The 16966-nt window shown below is 38.5% G+C and overlaps 1 protein-coding gene across 3 annotated transcripts; it reads right to left on the bottom strand.

Moving 5' to 3' along the window:
• Positions 1-1490: 1490 nt before the first annotated feature.
• On the bottom strand, positions 1491-9015 carry Herp (Homocysteine-induced endoplasmic reticulum protein). Of its 3 annotated transcripts, none has more exons than XM_017609250.1 (5): positions 8646-9015; positions 8013-8593; positions 4300-4817; positions 3712-4221; positions 1491-2646 (listed from the first exon to the last, which is right to left on the bottom strand). In XM_017609250.1, the coding sequence occupies exons 2-5, from the start codon at positions 8310-8312 to the stop codon at positions 2301-2303; spliced, it is 1674 nt and encodes a 557-aa protein (XP_017464739.1). In that variant the 5' UTR covers positions 8313-8593; positions 8646-9015; the 3' UTR covers positions 1491-2300. The 3 variants fall into 3 exon arrangements, with proteins under 3 accessions (XP_017464739.1, XP_017464740.1, XP_017464738.1); XM_017609251.1 differs by having other exon boundaries at positions 8671-9015; XM_017609249.1 differs by having other exon boundaries at positions 8013-9015.
• Between the last annotated feature and the right edge of the window lie 7951 nt (positions 9016-16966).

Here is a 16966-nt window from a genome sequence, read left to right as displayed (position 1 = left end):
ACTGGAATGTGACGTTTGTTGACAGCAGTAACATTTGATTTGTTCGCGGGCTTCGTAGTATTTGCTGTATTCGCTTTTGGTTTTGCATTTGATGTCTTCGCAGGCGGAGCTTTTGACTTTCTCTTCCCACCTGTCGAAGTTTTATATATATAAAATAATTCTTCATTGTTCATATTCAGAACATCCTGGCACCATTTTAATTTGTTTTTCTGATGTTCATCCCGATCCGATTCGGGAGTCTTCATTATGCATCTAAATATACAAGTTGCAGTTCGGATCTTTTTGTAATCCGGCATCTCAACTTTAGCCTTTCCACTTGCTTTAGCTCGCAGTACCTTTTCGAGATCGTAGTCTAATATCTCACGATACTTGACTTGGCTTATATCACATATAAGCCTAGCCCACTCAAAATTGCGTACTAGTTCTGGGGATCGCTCGAGGTGGTGAACTTTTAACGCTTCTTTGAAAACATAAGCAGCAGTATTGAACTGTAGTTCACTTGGAAATTTACGCGTAGTTTTCTTTTCATTTTCATTTTCTGTATTTGTGTTCATCTTTATTTTCTTCTTCGGTACATCTTTTTGTTGATTAGTATTCATTTTTGCGTTGCGGCTACTGTCCCGGCTTGAGAGCAAGGAACTGGTAACCAAAGTATTTATATGAGGGAAATGACTGGTCAGCCATGGCAGCGCCCTATACCACGGTAAGGTCGATGATACCACCCCGAGGCGACCCGGTATCGGGGGAGCTCCGTTCGAATACAGCCGATATTACTCCCTGGCTGCAAACCAGCCGAATGGGCACGGAACGCTTAACACCCTCGGATTAGGGAGGTTTTTTTCTTTTTGTGATTTTGCCCGTACAAGTAAGAGGGTTGTCTCCCTCCGCCTGAACTAACTTAGCCGCCTACAGCAGAGACATGACCGTACTGCAGACGTTGCCCGGTCGTCACCACGCGGAGGTGTTAGTTCACACTTCCACCAAACATTGTGCACTAGCAATTGCGTTAGGAAGCAATGATTGGTGGCACGACGACCAAAAAAATATTTGCAGCTTACCTATTCTCGAAGATCAGAAGCACTTTGCAAAAAAATAATAATAATTGCAAAGATTTATTTAAAAAGTAAGAAGAGTTTCTCTACCTTAACGACTTAGTCATACAAAGAAAAATTATTTAATTTGGTCTTTGGCATAATAAAGCGCTGGTCGGTTACATTAATCCGCAATGATTCAAATGTAGCACCAGCATGACAAGCGTTTTGGTAACGCGAGCCCAACTTTCATGAGCCAATTAGTCTTCAGTTTAAATTAGGGTACACCCAAAACGCGAATTGTGTAGAGTATTTTTCACACAAACGCTTTTACATATGTACATAGTTCGGTAAATGTGTACAAACTTTCCGAGTTTTCGATGCTTATAAACTTCAAGAACACTCAAATTTTCATTTTTGTTGCAAAAAGATACTTCCAAATAAGATGCACTTACGTAGTCTATAAATGAATAAAGCATTTTTTTATTATTTTTATTCAGCTTACCACAAATATACTTCCCGTAGTTAATATTTGTATACGTATGTATATGTAAGTATATGTACGTGTGTGTGTTAATTATCACTTAAAAACTATACAAAAAACGCCAACAGGCGCAACAATTGCAAAAAAATCACTATATGTACTAAAACAATAATAAGATAATAGTATAGGGTGTGGTTAAATAGCGATGTAACCATTATAGATAAGCAAAAGAATTCATTTTTTTTTTTTAATTTCAAGTCAATAAGCAAATGAATTCTTCACCAATGAAAGATGTATGTATGTAGGTTTGCAATGAATGCTATCGCTTTAATAGTGAGACGTGACAAAGCACTTACTTAACTGGTTATTTCAATACTTTTATAATTTTAATTCTCAAAAATGAAAAAAAAGTAAACAAATGAAGCAAAATACATCGTTTCATTTCTAGAGTTAGTAAACAATTAGTTTGCGCATAACAATGTACACAAATTGTTTCCAAGTTTTGACAACTTTAAAAAAACGCAGAACGAACTTACTTATGTATGTATTTGCGCATATAAATAAAGTTGGTGATAATATGTTTAATAACAATTGTTTTCAGTTTTCCTCGCTTTTCATTTTGAACATAATCGATCGCATCATCGCGGAAGATAAACCAATATTGAATACTTAGATGAAATCGTTAATGTTAAATATCTATACATATAGAAAACAACTGCCTACATCTTCTTTAAAACCATTCAAAAACGCCGAGCTATCATACTTTGAAACTATTCTTAGTAGATTTACAGTGTCGGCGTTTCGGGTAGCAAAGAAGTGAAAAATGTCACCACAAAAGTGCGCATAACAGAAATCACAGATGCAGTATTATCGTTATTTTCAGTGGCATCAGCTGCAACTGCCGCCGCACCCTCGGCTCCAGCAGCATTCGCGTTAGTTTGTTGTTGCACATCGACGGCATCGTCAGCGGCAGCAGCAGCATTTTCGGGATTTCGCTGTTCGTTGGCCTGTGCAGCCTGTTGCACTTGTCGTACACCACGACGGATTTGATCTGCATCCGCCGCATTATTATTGCGATTGATGTTATTGTTGTTACGCTCATTTCGCAGGCGCAACACACCAATGTGGTAGCTGTGAAAAAGAGGCGAAAGGGAGTTATGTATAAAATCATAGTATAGTTGCTACGAGTATTTGTTGGCATCATTTTCTGGATGTCCACTTGTGTAATATGCATGTAAATATTATGGAAATGATCATAAAAATTGCAAGAGCAAGAGCTTTCGTTCCACGCGAAAATTTAGGAATAACAACTAAATCCTAGAAACCAAATTTTTATCATACGAAAGGTTCTGATATTTTGAAAAATACGCTCCCTACTTTTTTTAAATAATAATAAACAAATAATTTCGTTGCAGTGGAGGAGGCTGCAAGTAAATGTGTAGTTTCGTTTATAAATTATTGATAACCCAATTTTATCCTAAATAAGCTTTAGCTATAAAATGTATGCTATAAAATGTATGAATTTCGATAAATTCATTTAAGATATAGCAGAGAATACGCGCCAAGGAAGTTAAATTTATGTGCAATTAATATAGCTGTTACTGAGCGTCGCACTTTAACATATCACATAGAATATTGACATCCATCAATTTGTTAAGTCTAGTCTGTGAACACTTCAATTGCAAAGTTGTAGTAGAATCCACAATTAACGAAGTAACAACAGTCGTCAAACGCGATCGTCTCTCGCCGTTCAAATAATCTCCGTTTAATAATAGAAGTCATATGAATTTTGTAAATCATACCGCCATAAATTGCCATATTGAAAAGCATCAAACAGATAAGATAAGACGTAATGATAATACTCATTTAATGGATATTGATGATGAATATATTAAATTTGATGAACTCTTGTGGACACCGCATAAACGATCGTCGTCATTACCAAAGAACCTAAGTGAAATTTTTAATTTTGAATGGGATCAGGAATAAAGCTTAAAGTATAAATAAGCGTAAAATAAATGTTTTCGAAATTTGAAAATACCATTTCATATTTTCTTTAAAGCAAATCAATAGAATATTGTGCGTTCATTGTTCTGTAAATATTCCATTATTCCACACAACCGTGTTCAAAAAAACTATCACGAAAGACCTTTGGTAATGATGACTACAATATATACTATTAAATCATTTACTTACAGATAAATAACGCCAGCAATTACAACGACACCGATACAGCGCAATGGAGATGAATTAAAGTATAGAATTGTCAGAAAGATCGCAAGACGTGTTATCGAAAAGAAATTATCCAGCCAATCACGATTCTCCTGTTCATCCTGCACAATGTTAGGGAAGCGTGGTGCAGCCGCATGTTGCCGCTCCGGCTGCGCCTGTGCTTGCTCACCGCCCGCGGCTTGCATTGCAGCAGCATTACCATCCGTGCCGTGTACGGGCTGCGCACCATTCAAATTAGCTGGGCGAGCCTGTTGCGACAACAGTGTAGCTGCTGGTATCACAGGATGAGTTGCGCCGGCTGTGGCCACACCCGCCGCCGCTGTTGCTGGTGCTAGAAAAGGCATCTGCTGTAGAAATGGATTAAATCCGAATGGGTTAGCAGCCCCAGCTATTGGCATATTTGCTGCAGCACTGGCTGCTGCATTTGTTGCAAATAAATTGGGGATGCCAGTGACAGTAGCCGTTGTATTAGACCTAAAATAAAATGTTGTATGATATAAAACTGGCATAGCGAACCTTATAACATTACAAACTTTAACTCAAAAAACTTACATTCGCATACACTGTTCCATGTATTGTGAGTACACCTGCTGCATCCAGTTGTAGATGGCAGCCTGTTGAGTGGCCATGGCCTGCATATTTAATTGTCCAGGAAAACCAAATGGCAGCGCATATTGTGGGTTATTAGGATCGTAAACAGGACACAGTGGATTTTGCATCTGTTGATTGTGTTGTGGGTATACAAAATTTGGATGTTGCGCTTGATATTGTTGATAATATTGCTGCTGAGTATTTTGTTGGGCGGTTGCGTTGGATGAGACACCACCACCAGCAATATGTCGTTGTCGCAAGCCATCGGCGTTTGTGTTAATAGTATTGGGACTCATATTGGAGTTGCCGCCTTTGGTTTTTTGCGCGAAATTCGTATTGAAAGAATTCTTCGGTGTATACACTAAATGTATTATATGATTATGAGTGTAAACGTCTTTGTAACTGCGTATGACATCCTTCAACAATAAGTTATCGTTCAAAAGTTGGCCTGAGTAAATTAATTTTTGCTCGTCGACTGGCTGCAATAGAAAAGTAATCAGCAGTTAGTTAACGCTAAATAAACTTCGTTTCCTTCAAAATAATGTTCTTTATGAATAAATAATTAACTATACAACTCTTAATTAAAAAAAAAGATTGCACGCCTTCCAGAAAAAAAGCAATTTACACAGCTGTTATTGTTAATAATAATAATAGTTTCATATACATATAAGTAGACATAAAACACATAGGTGTAGATTTACTTTCAACGCCAGCACAATCCCGTGCGGAAATTCGCAATGAAAGATGACGTGTCGCTTGCACTTTCCGCAATCGGAGGCACTACCAGACATGCACTTAAATCCGAACCTGTACACATGAACTTGAAATTTCAGTTATGTACATATGTATGTACACATATGCTTGTATATTTGCCGATGTGCATAACTATAATTACGCCAATATGTTTTCTTTTGCTTAACTTGCCTATGTTTTGATGAGTTGAACGATAGTATCATCGAGCTTGAATGTATGTATTTCTTGCAATGACGGAAAAGCTTTAATCGCTCTGCGAAAAATTAGAAGGTGTAGGTACTACAAATATCGGAAAAAATTTATTTGCAACGAGTATTTAGACGAATCGCCCTCACCAATACAAAGGCTCTTAATGAAATTAGAAATTCCATAGGAGAAGCAAAAAACTATTAAATTTTATTTAGCAAATGTTTTCAGAGATGTTCTAAAGACTCTTATAGGTATGTATATCTCGTATTTTGAAAGAAATGCCTTAGATTTTTGTCATGTGCTGCTAACTGAGAGCAAACAAACGCGAAATATACGAATTTAATCCGAAAAGTGGACATCAGAGCCTTTTTTGATTTATAACGACGATGTTATATGGTACTTCTTAGTAGAGAATTGTTTTAAAATGTTTATAAAACCTAATAAAAGTACTTCAGCAGCTTCATATACGAGTATGTTGATTACACAAAACAGTCACTGTTAACTTTTTTACATATACATACTTTCTTCGTTGTAGATGGTACACGTGTACCAATTCAATTGGTCTACTATATTAAATTGAATTTGTTTCGAAGGCGACTTACGATGTGATAGTAAACCCACCTAAATAAATAATAAGCAAAAAATTGTACAGCACTCCACAACAGCCTCAAAAGTCACTAACTAAATTCAATTATGAACTACGAATAAGAGTCAACAGCGAAACTTCTGGCATTTCTATATCTACTAATTCTAATCGTATGCTTGAAAGGAAATAAATAAAACCGTACAAAAATTACGAACTCAGACTTATGTAAATTCTTCGGTCTTGAACCAATCGGCACAATTGCAAAATTTTCATTTACAATACACATGCATGCAGATCCTCTGCGAAAAAAAAGTACTCTACATATACAGCATTGGGAAAAACTAGAGCACATATCACCGCTTGATATATAAAAAGCCGTATCTAGCAAAATTGTTTTTGCATAAAGCGGCGTGGGTACTTGTAATTCGATAATATACGTATAATAATAAACCATTTGGAATTTTTTATTAGATACAGCCTTTTTCATTTCAGCCGACGAATATGTGTATGTAGGGATCTATGCAATTTAGTACAATAACTTATTATAACTCTCACTAAATGGTTTCATCTTTAACCAGCTCAACGGCAAATAAAATCTATTTTAAAAAAAAATTAAAAAGATGTAAACTACCAAGGAGTTGAAAGGGCAAAATGTACAAAGATAAACGGTCCAAGACTAATCGGCTTGTCCAGTAATGTATGTACATTAAAAAGATAACCAAGCTAAAAGCTCGTTTTCTTGCATACTGAACAGAAAGGTAATCTCGAGGACGAAATGATTTTATTTTTCTTCGATTGACCTTCATATAAATAATATGTACATATAATCTATTTTGAATAGATCACAAGAATAGATTAAATGTATTTTTTACAGATTTACTAAGTTGAAGAAATGTTCAGTATAGAGCTTTACTGGCGTTTAACCTGGCTATCATTTTAAAAATTTAGATAATATATACACACATTTAATCTATTTCGAATAGATTTGTATGAATGAACATATACCATAAAACATTTTTAAAAGCACGTAAGATGAGTGCTTTAATATTGTTCTTCACTGTATTTAAGTTAAATATTATAAATACATATCTGTGGACATGTGAAAAGCAACTTGAGTCTGTCTTTCACGAGCAAACTAAATGGCATATGTAGGCAAAGCTGTTTTTATCATGGGCAGAACAATGAATTTCTGTAGTTGAAAACAGAAACATTTAAAATATTGTGAGCAGGCATAAAATGGTTTAATATTTCTTTCGAATTATAACTTTTCTCTTTTTGGCGGTAATATATGTTTTGTCGACATATGCTATTTATTTTGGCTGTGAAAGACAGACTTAAGTTGTTTTGCCAAATGTCTACACATATATTTTGTATGTATAAGTTGGTATGTACATAATTACGAGTATCAGCGTTTGGAACAATATACTGGGAGCGTAATATAACATTGATAAGATAAGGGCTGCGCACATAAAGAAACGAAACAGAATAAAAAAGCATACAAAACACCAGATAAATAAAATGGCGCAATAAGAATATGCTTAAACATACACGTAAGCCGTTAGAGACTTAAGGAAACTGGATCTAACGAAATAAACAAAAAAGTTCAATGATGTTTATAAATAACAAAAATGAGTAGGAATTACGCAAAGTCGAGCACTTTTAGGTACTGTCTCGCCACAATAAACTATTTAAAATAAATTTTGAGGCGTGTTTGAATTAACGCTAGGTACCTATTGATCATCTATCTATTTGCGTTATGTATATATGCATGCAGACAATTAGCAGTATTTTTATTTTACTTTTCACCACCGGAATTAATTGCAGAGCCTGCCTGTATACTGTTTTTTTTTCGCAAAACTAAACACTGCATTTCTTCAACTATTACAAACCCGAACGGTTGCCGTCCTACCGCCCTTCCGAACGAGAGGCGCAGTTCGCTCTAGTGATGGCTATATATAATTTATACATAGGTACTAAAAATTATGGGCATAAAACTACTAATTACACTTAAACGATACCTTCAAACAATAGTTGCAAAAAAAATGCACATAAATATTTATAGGACAAATGCATACATTATCATTTAATTATCATTTTAATGTTGAGTGATTTGGAATTTTTCGTTAAAAACACAATCAATACTTACCGGTTTATTAGGGTACACCAGTGCTAAGTGTGCTTTTAGCCGTTTTACCGTCCATAGCAAGTCAATTTCGAGAACTTGATCATCATATTGTTGATTTGATGCTTTAATTAGAAGCTTCACACTTGTTGATTTTGCTGCTGTTGTTGTAGAGGTAGTTGCTGCCGCTGCATTACCCGCCCCAGCCACTGATGCTCCAACAGCATTTGCAGTTTTAGTGGTTGCTGCTGCACTGGCACTATCCGCAACCGCCGCTGCCGACGACGTCGACGAGGAGGAAGTAGCTGCTGCTGTTTCGTTCATTGTCCAATTTAGCTATTGCTATGGATTCCAATTGCGCTCAAGTGTGAATTTGTTACTGCGTCAATTCCACAAGGCAAAAGTCAAATTAATGTCAATACTATGATGAATTCAGTGCTTCTAGCTACAATGATGATCTTTGGATTTTGTTTGCTTGTATTGTTCAATTTTTTCAGCCCCGTTACTAATTAACTTTTCCGGACAGTTTAAGGTTTCTTCTGGCACTATATGTACTTCAGTCAACAATTTAACAACTGCTTTAGCTTAATAATTCGCCGTTACCTCTGATAATATATACCTTTTCAACTATTTTTAGTACTTTTTTGTTTTATCTACTTGGTATTTAAACATGTGTCCCCACCTTGTATGATTGCCTCCTTCCCCAAACCTATAAATATTAATTTATTTCTTTCTCCTCTTCACCTTTTATTTGCCGTTTGTATGTATTGAAATTTCAATTGTTCGGTGCTGCGCCTATCCAACATTTACTGTCCGACTGCGCTTTTTGCTAAAAAATATTGCAGGTTTTCACAGATTTCAAGTGATTTCTTCATTTAACTTAAAAATTTTGTTAATTTTTCCACAAAAACGTCAATAAATCACAACAAAAAATTCGATTTTTACGCAAGTTTCTCACTACGTTAATTCCTGTGTTTGCACTCGTTGACTCGCTCGACATGGATAACTCGTTCGATTCGTTGGCTGGGCTTTATTTGTAATTCATTGAAAAGAACAGCAACACTGTTGGTTTGCCAGCGAGACCGGCATAAAAGGCAAAGAATGCAACACTGATTAGCGTATCGGATGCAAGAAAAGATGGAATTTAGCATTAATAGTTTGGTTTCGTTTAAGATTTGATAATAAATGGGCTTTTCAAAAAGTTATTAAACTTTGATACAGATGAGTGACCAAATAGAAGTTATTAATAACAAAGGCCGCAATTAGGGCCCCATTATCCCTGTTTACGTTTTTCCTTTATATCCATTTTCTGCTTGTATCTTACTTTCGCTCGTTCTTTCTTTATCAGTTTTTGCAAAGACATTTGGTCATTTTTGATTGGATGACTGTTGCCTGGATGATACAATAATGACGCGTATGTATGTATGTATGTTTCACACGTACTTTGTAAATAAATCCCAGTAAAGGTCCCAGTGGGAACAGGTAATGTTTGGTAATGCAAAAGGTTTTGGACAGCACCTATATCCTACACACGAAAAAATGCAAGAATTTCTCTACAGCTTGTCACGCGAAAGTAATGTGTCGCAATTACAAATCAAAAATAAAGTCCGTGCCACAGGATTCGAACCCGTGACCAATACACGGCAGCCGAACGCGCATCCATTCGGCTATAGCACCTTTTGAGATAACGCGAAAAAAACATACTTTAGTTACTTTTCAATCTTTTTGTTTTGTTTGTTGCTTCTAAACAACACATTTTCCGCTCGCTTTCTCAAAATTTTTGTTTTGTTTGTGACTTCAAAACTACACATTATCCGCTCGATTACCTTGCGATGCATATTTTCGTTCAACAGTAGTTGTTAATATTTTCTTGGTAAAAAAAGGTAATGCTTTCCCCATTTTCTCACTGGGATATTAGTGGCACGCTCCCCCTGTAGCAGTGATGGAAAAGTAGGCATAATAGGCCATTTTTGGCCGTTTCATTCTCAGAGGCACTTTTGGCACAATTCATCCTGAGGGTCAATTCCCGTTCCGCGTTATCGTGAAGTGATAAAAATAACACCGACCCTATTAAGCTGGCATTTCAGGGTACTATTTTATATATATACAAGGAAAATTTGAAAGTTAGGAGGGGCTCGAACACCCCCCTGCCCCTACCTGGCTACGCCCATGACGGTTCGTGCCCTGTTTTGGCACAATCATAAAATATAGAAATTTAGCATTAAATGCCAATATATAAAAAAAAAATTACAGGCCACATTATAGTTTAAAAAATTACAAAAAGTGAATATTAAAAGCACTAAAAAATTAAACTAAGGCCCGCGAGAAATATTACAAGCCGCTGAATTCTATTGTGAATACGCAGTACGAAAAGTAAGTTTTCACAACAAGCTTTTAATTAAGAACTTTTAGAAAGGTTCTAAGTTTGCAGTTGTATAGTCCATTAAATAAAAGTGGAAGATTCTGCAACATCCAGGGCAAAAAATTATGAGTAAGAATTTTACATAAAATTAATCAAAATATAATTAATGAAAATTCCATTATTTCGCATTTAGGTACACACATATGTGTGTAAAAATGTTGGAATAGCAATATCCTGGTGTATTTAAGTATATGTCTAAGGAATCTTCATAAAAGTGATTTACTCAAATAATTTAGTTAATTAATAATTATTATATTACTTCAGTATATTTTAAAAATATTGTTTCTAAAAATATGTTGCTCTTAGAACACCTTCAAAGAAATTTAATTTTGTGGCACTTTCAACTTCTTTTCGGTACTATTTTTGAAGATCATTAGGCACATTTAGGCACTTTTAGGAATATTGAAATTCCATCCCCGCCCTGGCTTCGCAAGAACCTGAAAGCATAGACAGACGGCATCGTTGATCCAAATTAACGGCGCAACTGATCTAGTCAAAATTGTGCATTGACATACGGCAACAATGCGGATATACGAGCCGCGAGGTCGTAGGTTGAATCCCACGGCCAGTAGAATATTCACGAACGAACTCAACAAAGGTCGGTGTTATGCAGACAAACTTTTGTTTGGAAAATTAAATGGCTGCTGCTTAGTTTGCTCAGAGGTGATTACGTCCAGTTTGGCACAAGGTTGCATATCGGTTGTGGTTTTTAGGGTTATTGCCAACACGAAATGAAAATTGCAGATGTACAAAAATTTATATTTTTTTTGTAATATTGTATAAGCAATTAACAGTGCCCTAAACTTTGAAGCTCCTACAGCATAAATTCATTTCCCTGTCTTTTACAGGTCTATTCTGCGCTGGTAATAAAAATTTTGTAACCGGTAAATAAAGATCCTTTCAATTTTAAAACCCTTTTCGCATTCTGTACACTCCACAGTATAGACAGTAACCAACCTTTTTGGGTTGTTGTTGTAGTAGTCGTTGTTGTTGTAGTTATATTCACTCCTGAGGAAGGCACGGGGTTGTGTGCTGCTATTTAATGGCCTTCCTCAGACTTTTTCTTAGATTTCAGGGTTGTGTGCTGCATTATTATTAGATAAATAAATTTAAGCATTTGACAAATCGTGATTTTATAAAAAGAAAATTATAAATGGTGTTGAAAAGCAAACAAACGCTCGTGCAAAAGCTCTATTTTTGTGTGTTGTTAAAATTTATACATGGCGTATTGATGGTAATACAAGCAAAGTATTCTTTTGTGAATTTTATGTTACTTGAGAATTTAGACAACGTGCGAGTTGCCAGGTTCTTTTATCAATATAATTAACACAAGCTTTTCCGCGTGGTTGCCTTTCAATAAATAGAATAAACAAATATTCGCAAATAAATTGGATTTACTTCATAACTGACAACTAACGTACGCTTTTTGTTCTTTTCTCCATTTTGATTTTGACTGTTTATAACCGCCAACAACTTTATGTGTATACATATTTACAAGCTGTAAAAATTTTGCGTAGTCCCACGAGCTAGGTAAAAACTATGGCATTCGTATTCACAACGAGAAATCTCAAAATTTTTGTTTGGTCTTTCCAAGCTTTCTCTTTTTTATTAGTTGGCAAAGGCCCTCAGTGGCAGCGCTCCGAACGTTGAGATAGTAATTTCATGTCAATTAGTAGAAAAGTTCCATGTTGAAAAAACTTTTTATTATGGCGAGAAAATTTTACTTTTCTGCTGTGCCAATTCGTAACTTTTTACTGCTGGAAATATTTGACAGTGGCTCTGGTGCAAAAGTTGAGCAATTAAAATAAGAAATTATACAAAAAATACTTGTTTTTACTGACTTTTATTCTTCTAGAACTAAAAGCCATGCATTTATTATACGCCTTAGTAATAAAATTAGAACAAAAAAACTCTTCAAAACCGTCAGGCCGGGTTGAAAATTTTCATTCACCTCATAGTTAACAAAAATTTACAATCCGTAGTACTTTTCTATCAATTCGCAAATGCCGTTTGCACAAAAAAGGTTATAAAATGCGTTTTATTTAAATCGTTTAGAAAATGAGTCATTTATGTATACCATTTTATGTGGAATTATTCAATAAATTTAGTTTTGCACTATACTTTTTGAAACCATTTGGAGTTAATTATTATTGCTTCTTAAAAGCAACCCTCGGCCGCTGTGGTGTAGTGGTAAGCAGTGCGCGCTTCCACTCCGCAACGCCTGGGTTCAAGCCCTGGTCAAAGCAACATCGCAAAAAATGTAGAAAAAGGTTTTTTCTTAACAGCGGTCGTCCCTCGGCAGGCAACTGGCAAACCTCCGAGTGTATTTCTGCCATGAAAAACAGCTTCTCATAAAAATACAATCGCCGTTCGGAGTCGGCGTAAAACTGTAGGTCCCCTCCGCTTTGTGTGACAACATCAAGGCGCACGCCACAACTCGGAGGAGAAGCTCGGCCAAACACTAACATATGTGTAAGCGCCAAACTATTATTATTATTATTATTAAAAGCAACCCTGCGTGCTTGGAAGGCGTGTGTACCAATAATTTCATCCCTAGCATATTCATCCCCGAGGAAGGCAGTCGCCAAATTCACCGAAGGTTGTTTACTGGTTATATTGTGGTACACTCTTGTAACCGATAAATTTTGCTACCATCTCATAAGCTGGTAACAAAATATTGCCCCGTGAAATATGCAATGCCAGAATTTCCACAATTAATCATAGCTGAATTGCTGAATATTTTAACTACATTACCAACGTACCTACAATCGCGGTAACAAGAACTGGTAACATTGTGTGGTAATAAAACACCATAAAGCCTATTTATATGAAATGCTATTTATACAAATAAAGTTTCAATTTCAAAAAAATCTCCATGAAGAAGCATGCGTGATTAAAAAACTAGGCGTGTCTTGTAGGAAAGTGTAATTTTTTAAGTCAAAAATTAACCCTTGAAGTGAATGTAGTGAATGTGAAATGTAGTAGTTTATGGTTTCGCTAGCGAGATAGATAGACCAAGAGGTCTATTGTGCCCTCAAAAATTCACAGTACCTCACTCAACCCTAAGATCTCAGAAATTTGAAGAAATCTCCAGGCGTTGGCCTCGCACTCACGCAGCAGGTGTAAAGGACGCTCCTCAATCAACTCACAGAAACGACATGGATCGTTTAACCCGATCCCTAACTTGTACAGGTGACCTGTAAGAATACAGTGCCCGTCAGAAAACCTGTAATGGTTGCCCTGTTTCTTTTAAGGTTGTAGCCTACCAGCTAGCATTTAGCCTGGTGCAGACCTGCGGTGTTACCCCAGTATTGTACACTGAGTCTGTTCCTCTCCTTCCTGAGCGCTTTCATTGTGCTAGGTCCGATCGTAAGGGAGAGCTCACACCCTATAGTAGACAAGGCTAGACTGTCTGCCTCCTCGTTACCCTCAATTCCCACGTTACCCGGCTCTCAAATTGGTTGCACTTAAAAACCAAGGAGGATTTGAACTCAAATGATGAGAGGGCCTTGAGTGCAGCCTGGCTACCACTCCATATGAGAATTTCTACGTAGGCCAATCTCTGCCCACAGACTAATGGCATATAACTCCGCCTGAAAGTTGCCTGGGTGTGCTCCCATGGGTACCCAGAGCTTCCGCAGATGCCTCTCTGTACACCATTGAAGCGAGCTAGCTTATATATGTCTCGTCATAAATCATCTCTGGGAAACAAAGCTAAGGTAATTTGGGAGCCTAGCTTGTCTCTGTTCCTTGATGATAAGGTTTTGACACTGCCAAAGCCTTCTCTTGTGAATTTAGTAGACCTCGCTTTGCTACCTGCTATGGTAAGGTGAAGCGACTCGAGCTCAAGAATCACCTCTAGCGCTACCGTAGCCTACACACACACGACAGACGTTGATGCTTCGAAATAGATTGGCTTAACGTGGCTAGGGGGTTTCTTGAGACCCAAGCCACCGCCCTATATGTGACTATTGGTCTAACTATCATTGTATATATCCATCTTAGGATCTTCGGACTGCAGCCCCCATCCTTACCTGTCAGACTTTGGCACACCATTAGTACTCTCGTGGCTTTGGAGGTGATGTCGTCGACATGCGCTATCTAGATATAGATGTTTGGAATCCAGTATTAAGCCTAGGTACTGATCTTCGGTGGCGACGTTGAAGGCAACCCCATTCAAATAATGTTCCTCATACCTGGAATTGTTCTTCTTCTAGAAAAGTAGACAGTAACTGTTTTTGGAGAAGCTGATTCTCAGATCTATACTCACACACCAACCTCTTGTTAAGTGTACTTCCCTTAGAACTAAATCACAGAGAGTAATCACGAACTACCCTCTACTGGTATTTAATTACAATATCATCCTAGTAACCATTTTTGGTGAAAATATGGAGGTGCTCGTCCACGATTAAGATCCACAGGAGGAAGGATAATACTTTTCCTGCGGGAATCCTTTGGTTGTTTGTGTGAAGTTGCCTAGCTATTCATTTGGTGATGATTGCCTGCTAATTAGGTTTGTGAAGCGGCTGGTCGACACCAATATGAGAGATGTTATCAAAAGCCCCCTCAATATCTATGAAGGCACAGAGTACTGTTTTACTCGAGGGCGCCTTGTATTTTCATAGACAGGGCTTACAGCGCAGTATCCGTGGATCTACGCACTCTGTAGGCATTCGGGAAGTGGGCCCACTGTCCTGTAAGCTTTTCCCTATTGCGCACCCCGTTCCTGGGCACTGATAGCTCCCAACTTCACCAGTTTGGCTGCACCTTCCCTCTTGGTTTCGTCTCGGGAAAGATGAAGTGAAAGGCATCTATTATGAAGCCATTCAGCCTGTTAACGGTGTTCTCTAACCTCCTACAGTCAGCGTGCCTAATATTAGACCGAACCTCAGTCAGGTTTGTACTTAGAATCTCGCTATACTTATCCCAGTTAATTTTTCTGGGGTTTCGATTAAGATGCGGAGTGGGCTCCGATGCGACCCTTCACTGGGTGACCGGAGGACTAGCCAAGTACCTCTTTCCAAACCAAAACGAATGTCGTGTTTGGCCAACATTATGGATGTAAAGCACTTCGCTTTAGATATACTCTAAACGATACTCACCTCAACGCATCCTTTGTAAAGGGGAGCCGCCTCCTACGACAAAACTACCCTAGAAGCTGCACCTTTAGTGTTGGCACGTTAGTATTGTCCCTTGGGAAGTCGGCCACAGCAATCACGACCTCCAAACTTCCGTCACTTGTCGACAGCGTCGTCTGCACTGCGACTAGGTCCCGTGTCAGAAACACAGTAATGCAAAAATAATCCACACTTTTCTATGGTATACATACCCTCTAGGCCTGTTACAAGAGAGTTCCCAAATCACCTTGTTGTTGTTGTGGTTGAGGCCTCTCACTTGGGCTCTGTAGGTCCGTGGCTCTTGAATCAATAGTATTCCCACGTCATCCGTGGCGAACCTGCTAGTGATAACAGCCGACGCAGCCACCGCGTGATGCAGGAGGGGTGGCTGGTCCGCCAAAAAGCCCGAGGTCGACTCGGTCGTCTGCGCAGCAGAGGAGCCAGCGTCAGCCACGAATTGTGACTTCTGCGACTCCGACTCCTTTCTACCTGTCACCTTCTATCGCCACGGCTCGCCGTGACGAAAATTAACATGTGTTAAAGCCAGCAATATTGATACTGACGAAAGATTTCGAGCCCGTTGTCCTTTGTGCTACTTCTAACACAGAAGTGTTGATGCCCTCCTCCTCCGCTTTTAGTAGCCCCAGCGCAAACTCACCCGATTTGTCGGCGCTCCTCGGCAGGAACAAGATGATGTTACGCACCGGAGGCATGTCATCGCCTCTCTTCGTACACATAATGGGTTCCTTCTAGCCCTCAAATAACGATACTTTCTCAGCAAATCAGGTTGCTCTCCTCTCGTCCCTGCAATCTAACAGAGCATGCCTGACCTAAAATACATGCCACAAATATACTTCATCCATTATGACATCTTGAAGCTTGGTTAGGTCCTCCGAGCTCAGGGTAGCAGCAGAATACTTACAGAGCGACACGGCTACCTGGATGTTTTTGAGGGCTTTCGGATAACTGGGCTGCTGAGTGGCAGCCTCCTCGGCCTGTTTTTGCCCAGTCGGCCTACCCAGATTTCTAGATAATAAATTTGGAGGGGTGGGTTTTCCCGATGCCGCTTGGTATGAGGGTAGCTTAAGCGTCACCTTGCTTGGAGCCTGTTGGATCCCCATTTCTCCAGCTCTCGTCGGGCGCGGGTGTCTGCTGCAGCTGTTGCGGTTGACCGTTTCTCTGTGCTTCGGCAGGCGTGGGTTTCAGTGCCTGTTTAGTAGGCTCGCTCTTCCGCCTATCGGCAGGTGCGGGTTTGCTATCTCGACTTTTTCACTGTCGTCCCTCTTTCCCCACCTCTATCCTGCCGCCTGCCATAGGTCTGGCTTCGACTAGGGTTTTACCCTGATCCAGGTAGCGGAGGTACCACTTGACCCAGGAGCCGCTCAAGCCTAGGCGGTATTGGTCATATAGGGAGTCCGACGGACCCGCCAGAAGCATTG

Source organism: Rhagoletis zephyria, unplaced genomic scaffold, assembly GCF_001687245.7.
Source record: "Rhagoletis zephyria isolate East Lansing unplaced genomic scaffold, Rhagoletis_zephyria_1.1 Rzeph_scaffold_00206, whole genome shotgun sequence".
In the NCBI taxonomy this organism is placed as follows: domain Eukaryota; kingdom Metazoa; phylum Arthropoda; class Insecta; order Diptera; family Tephritidae; genus Rhagoletis; species Rhagoletis zephyria.
Note: the sequence above shows the minus strand (reverse complement) of the source record. Positions and strands in the feature narration are given on the sequence as shown.

Coding starts and splice junctions, on each gene's coding strand:
- Herp (XM_017609249.1), bottom strand. CDS start 8,312: ATGAACGAAACAGCAGCAGCTACTTCCTCCTCGTCGACGTCGTCGGCA. Junction 4,818..8,012: donor TGGTGTACCCTAATAAACCG/GTAAGTATTGAT, acceptor TTTCTATTGCAG/CCAGTCGACGAGCAAAAATT. Junction 2,647..3,711: donor ATTGCTGGCGTTATTTATCT/GTAAGTAAATGA, acceptor TCTTTTTCACAG/CTACCACATTGGTGTGTTGC.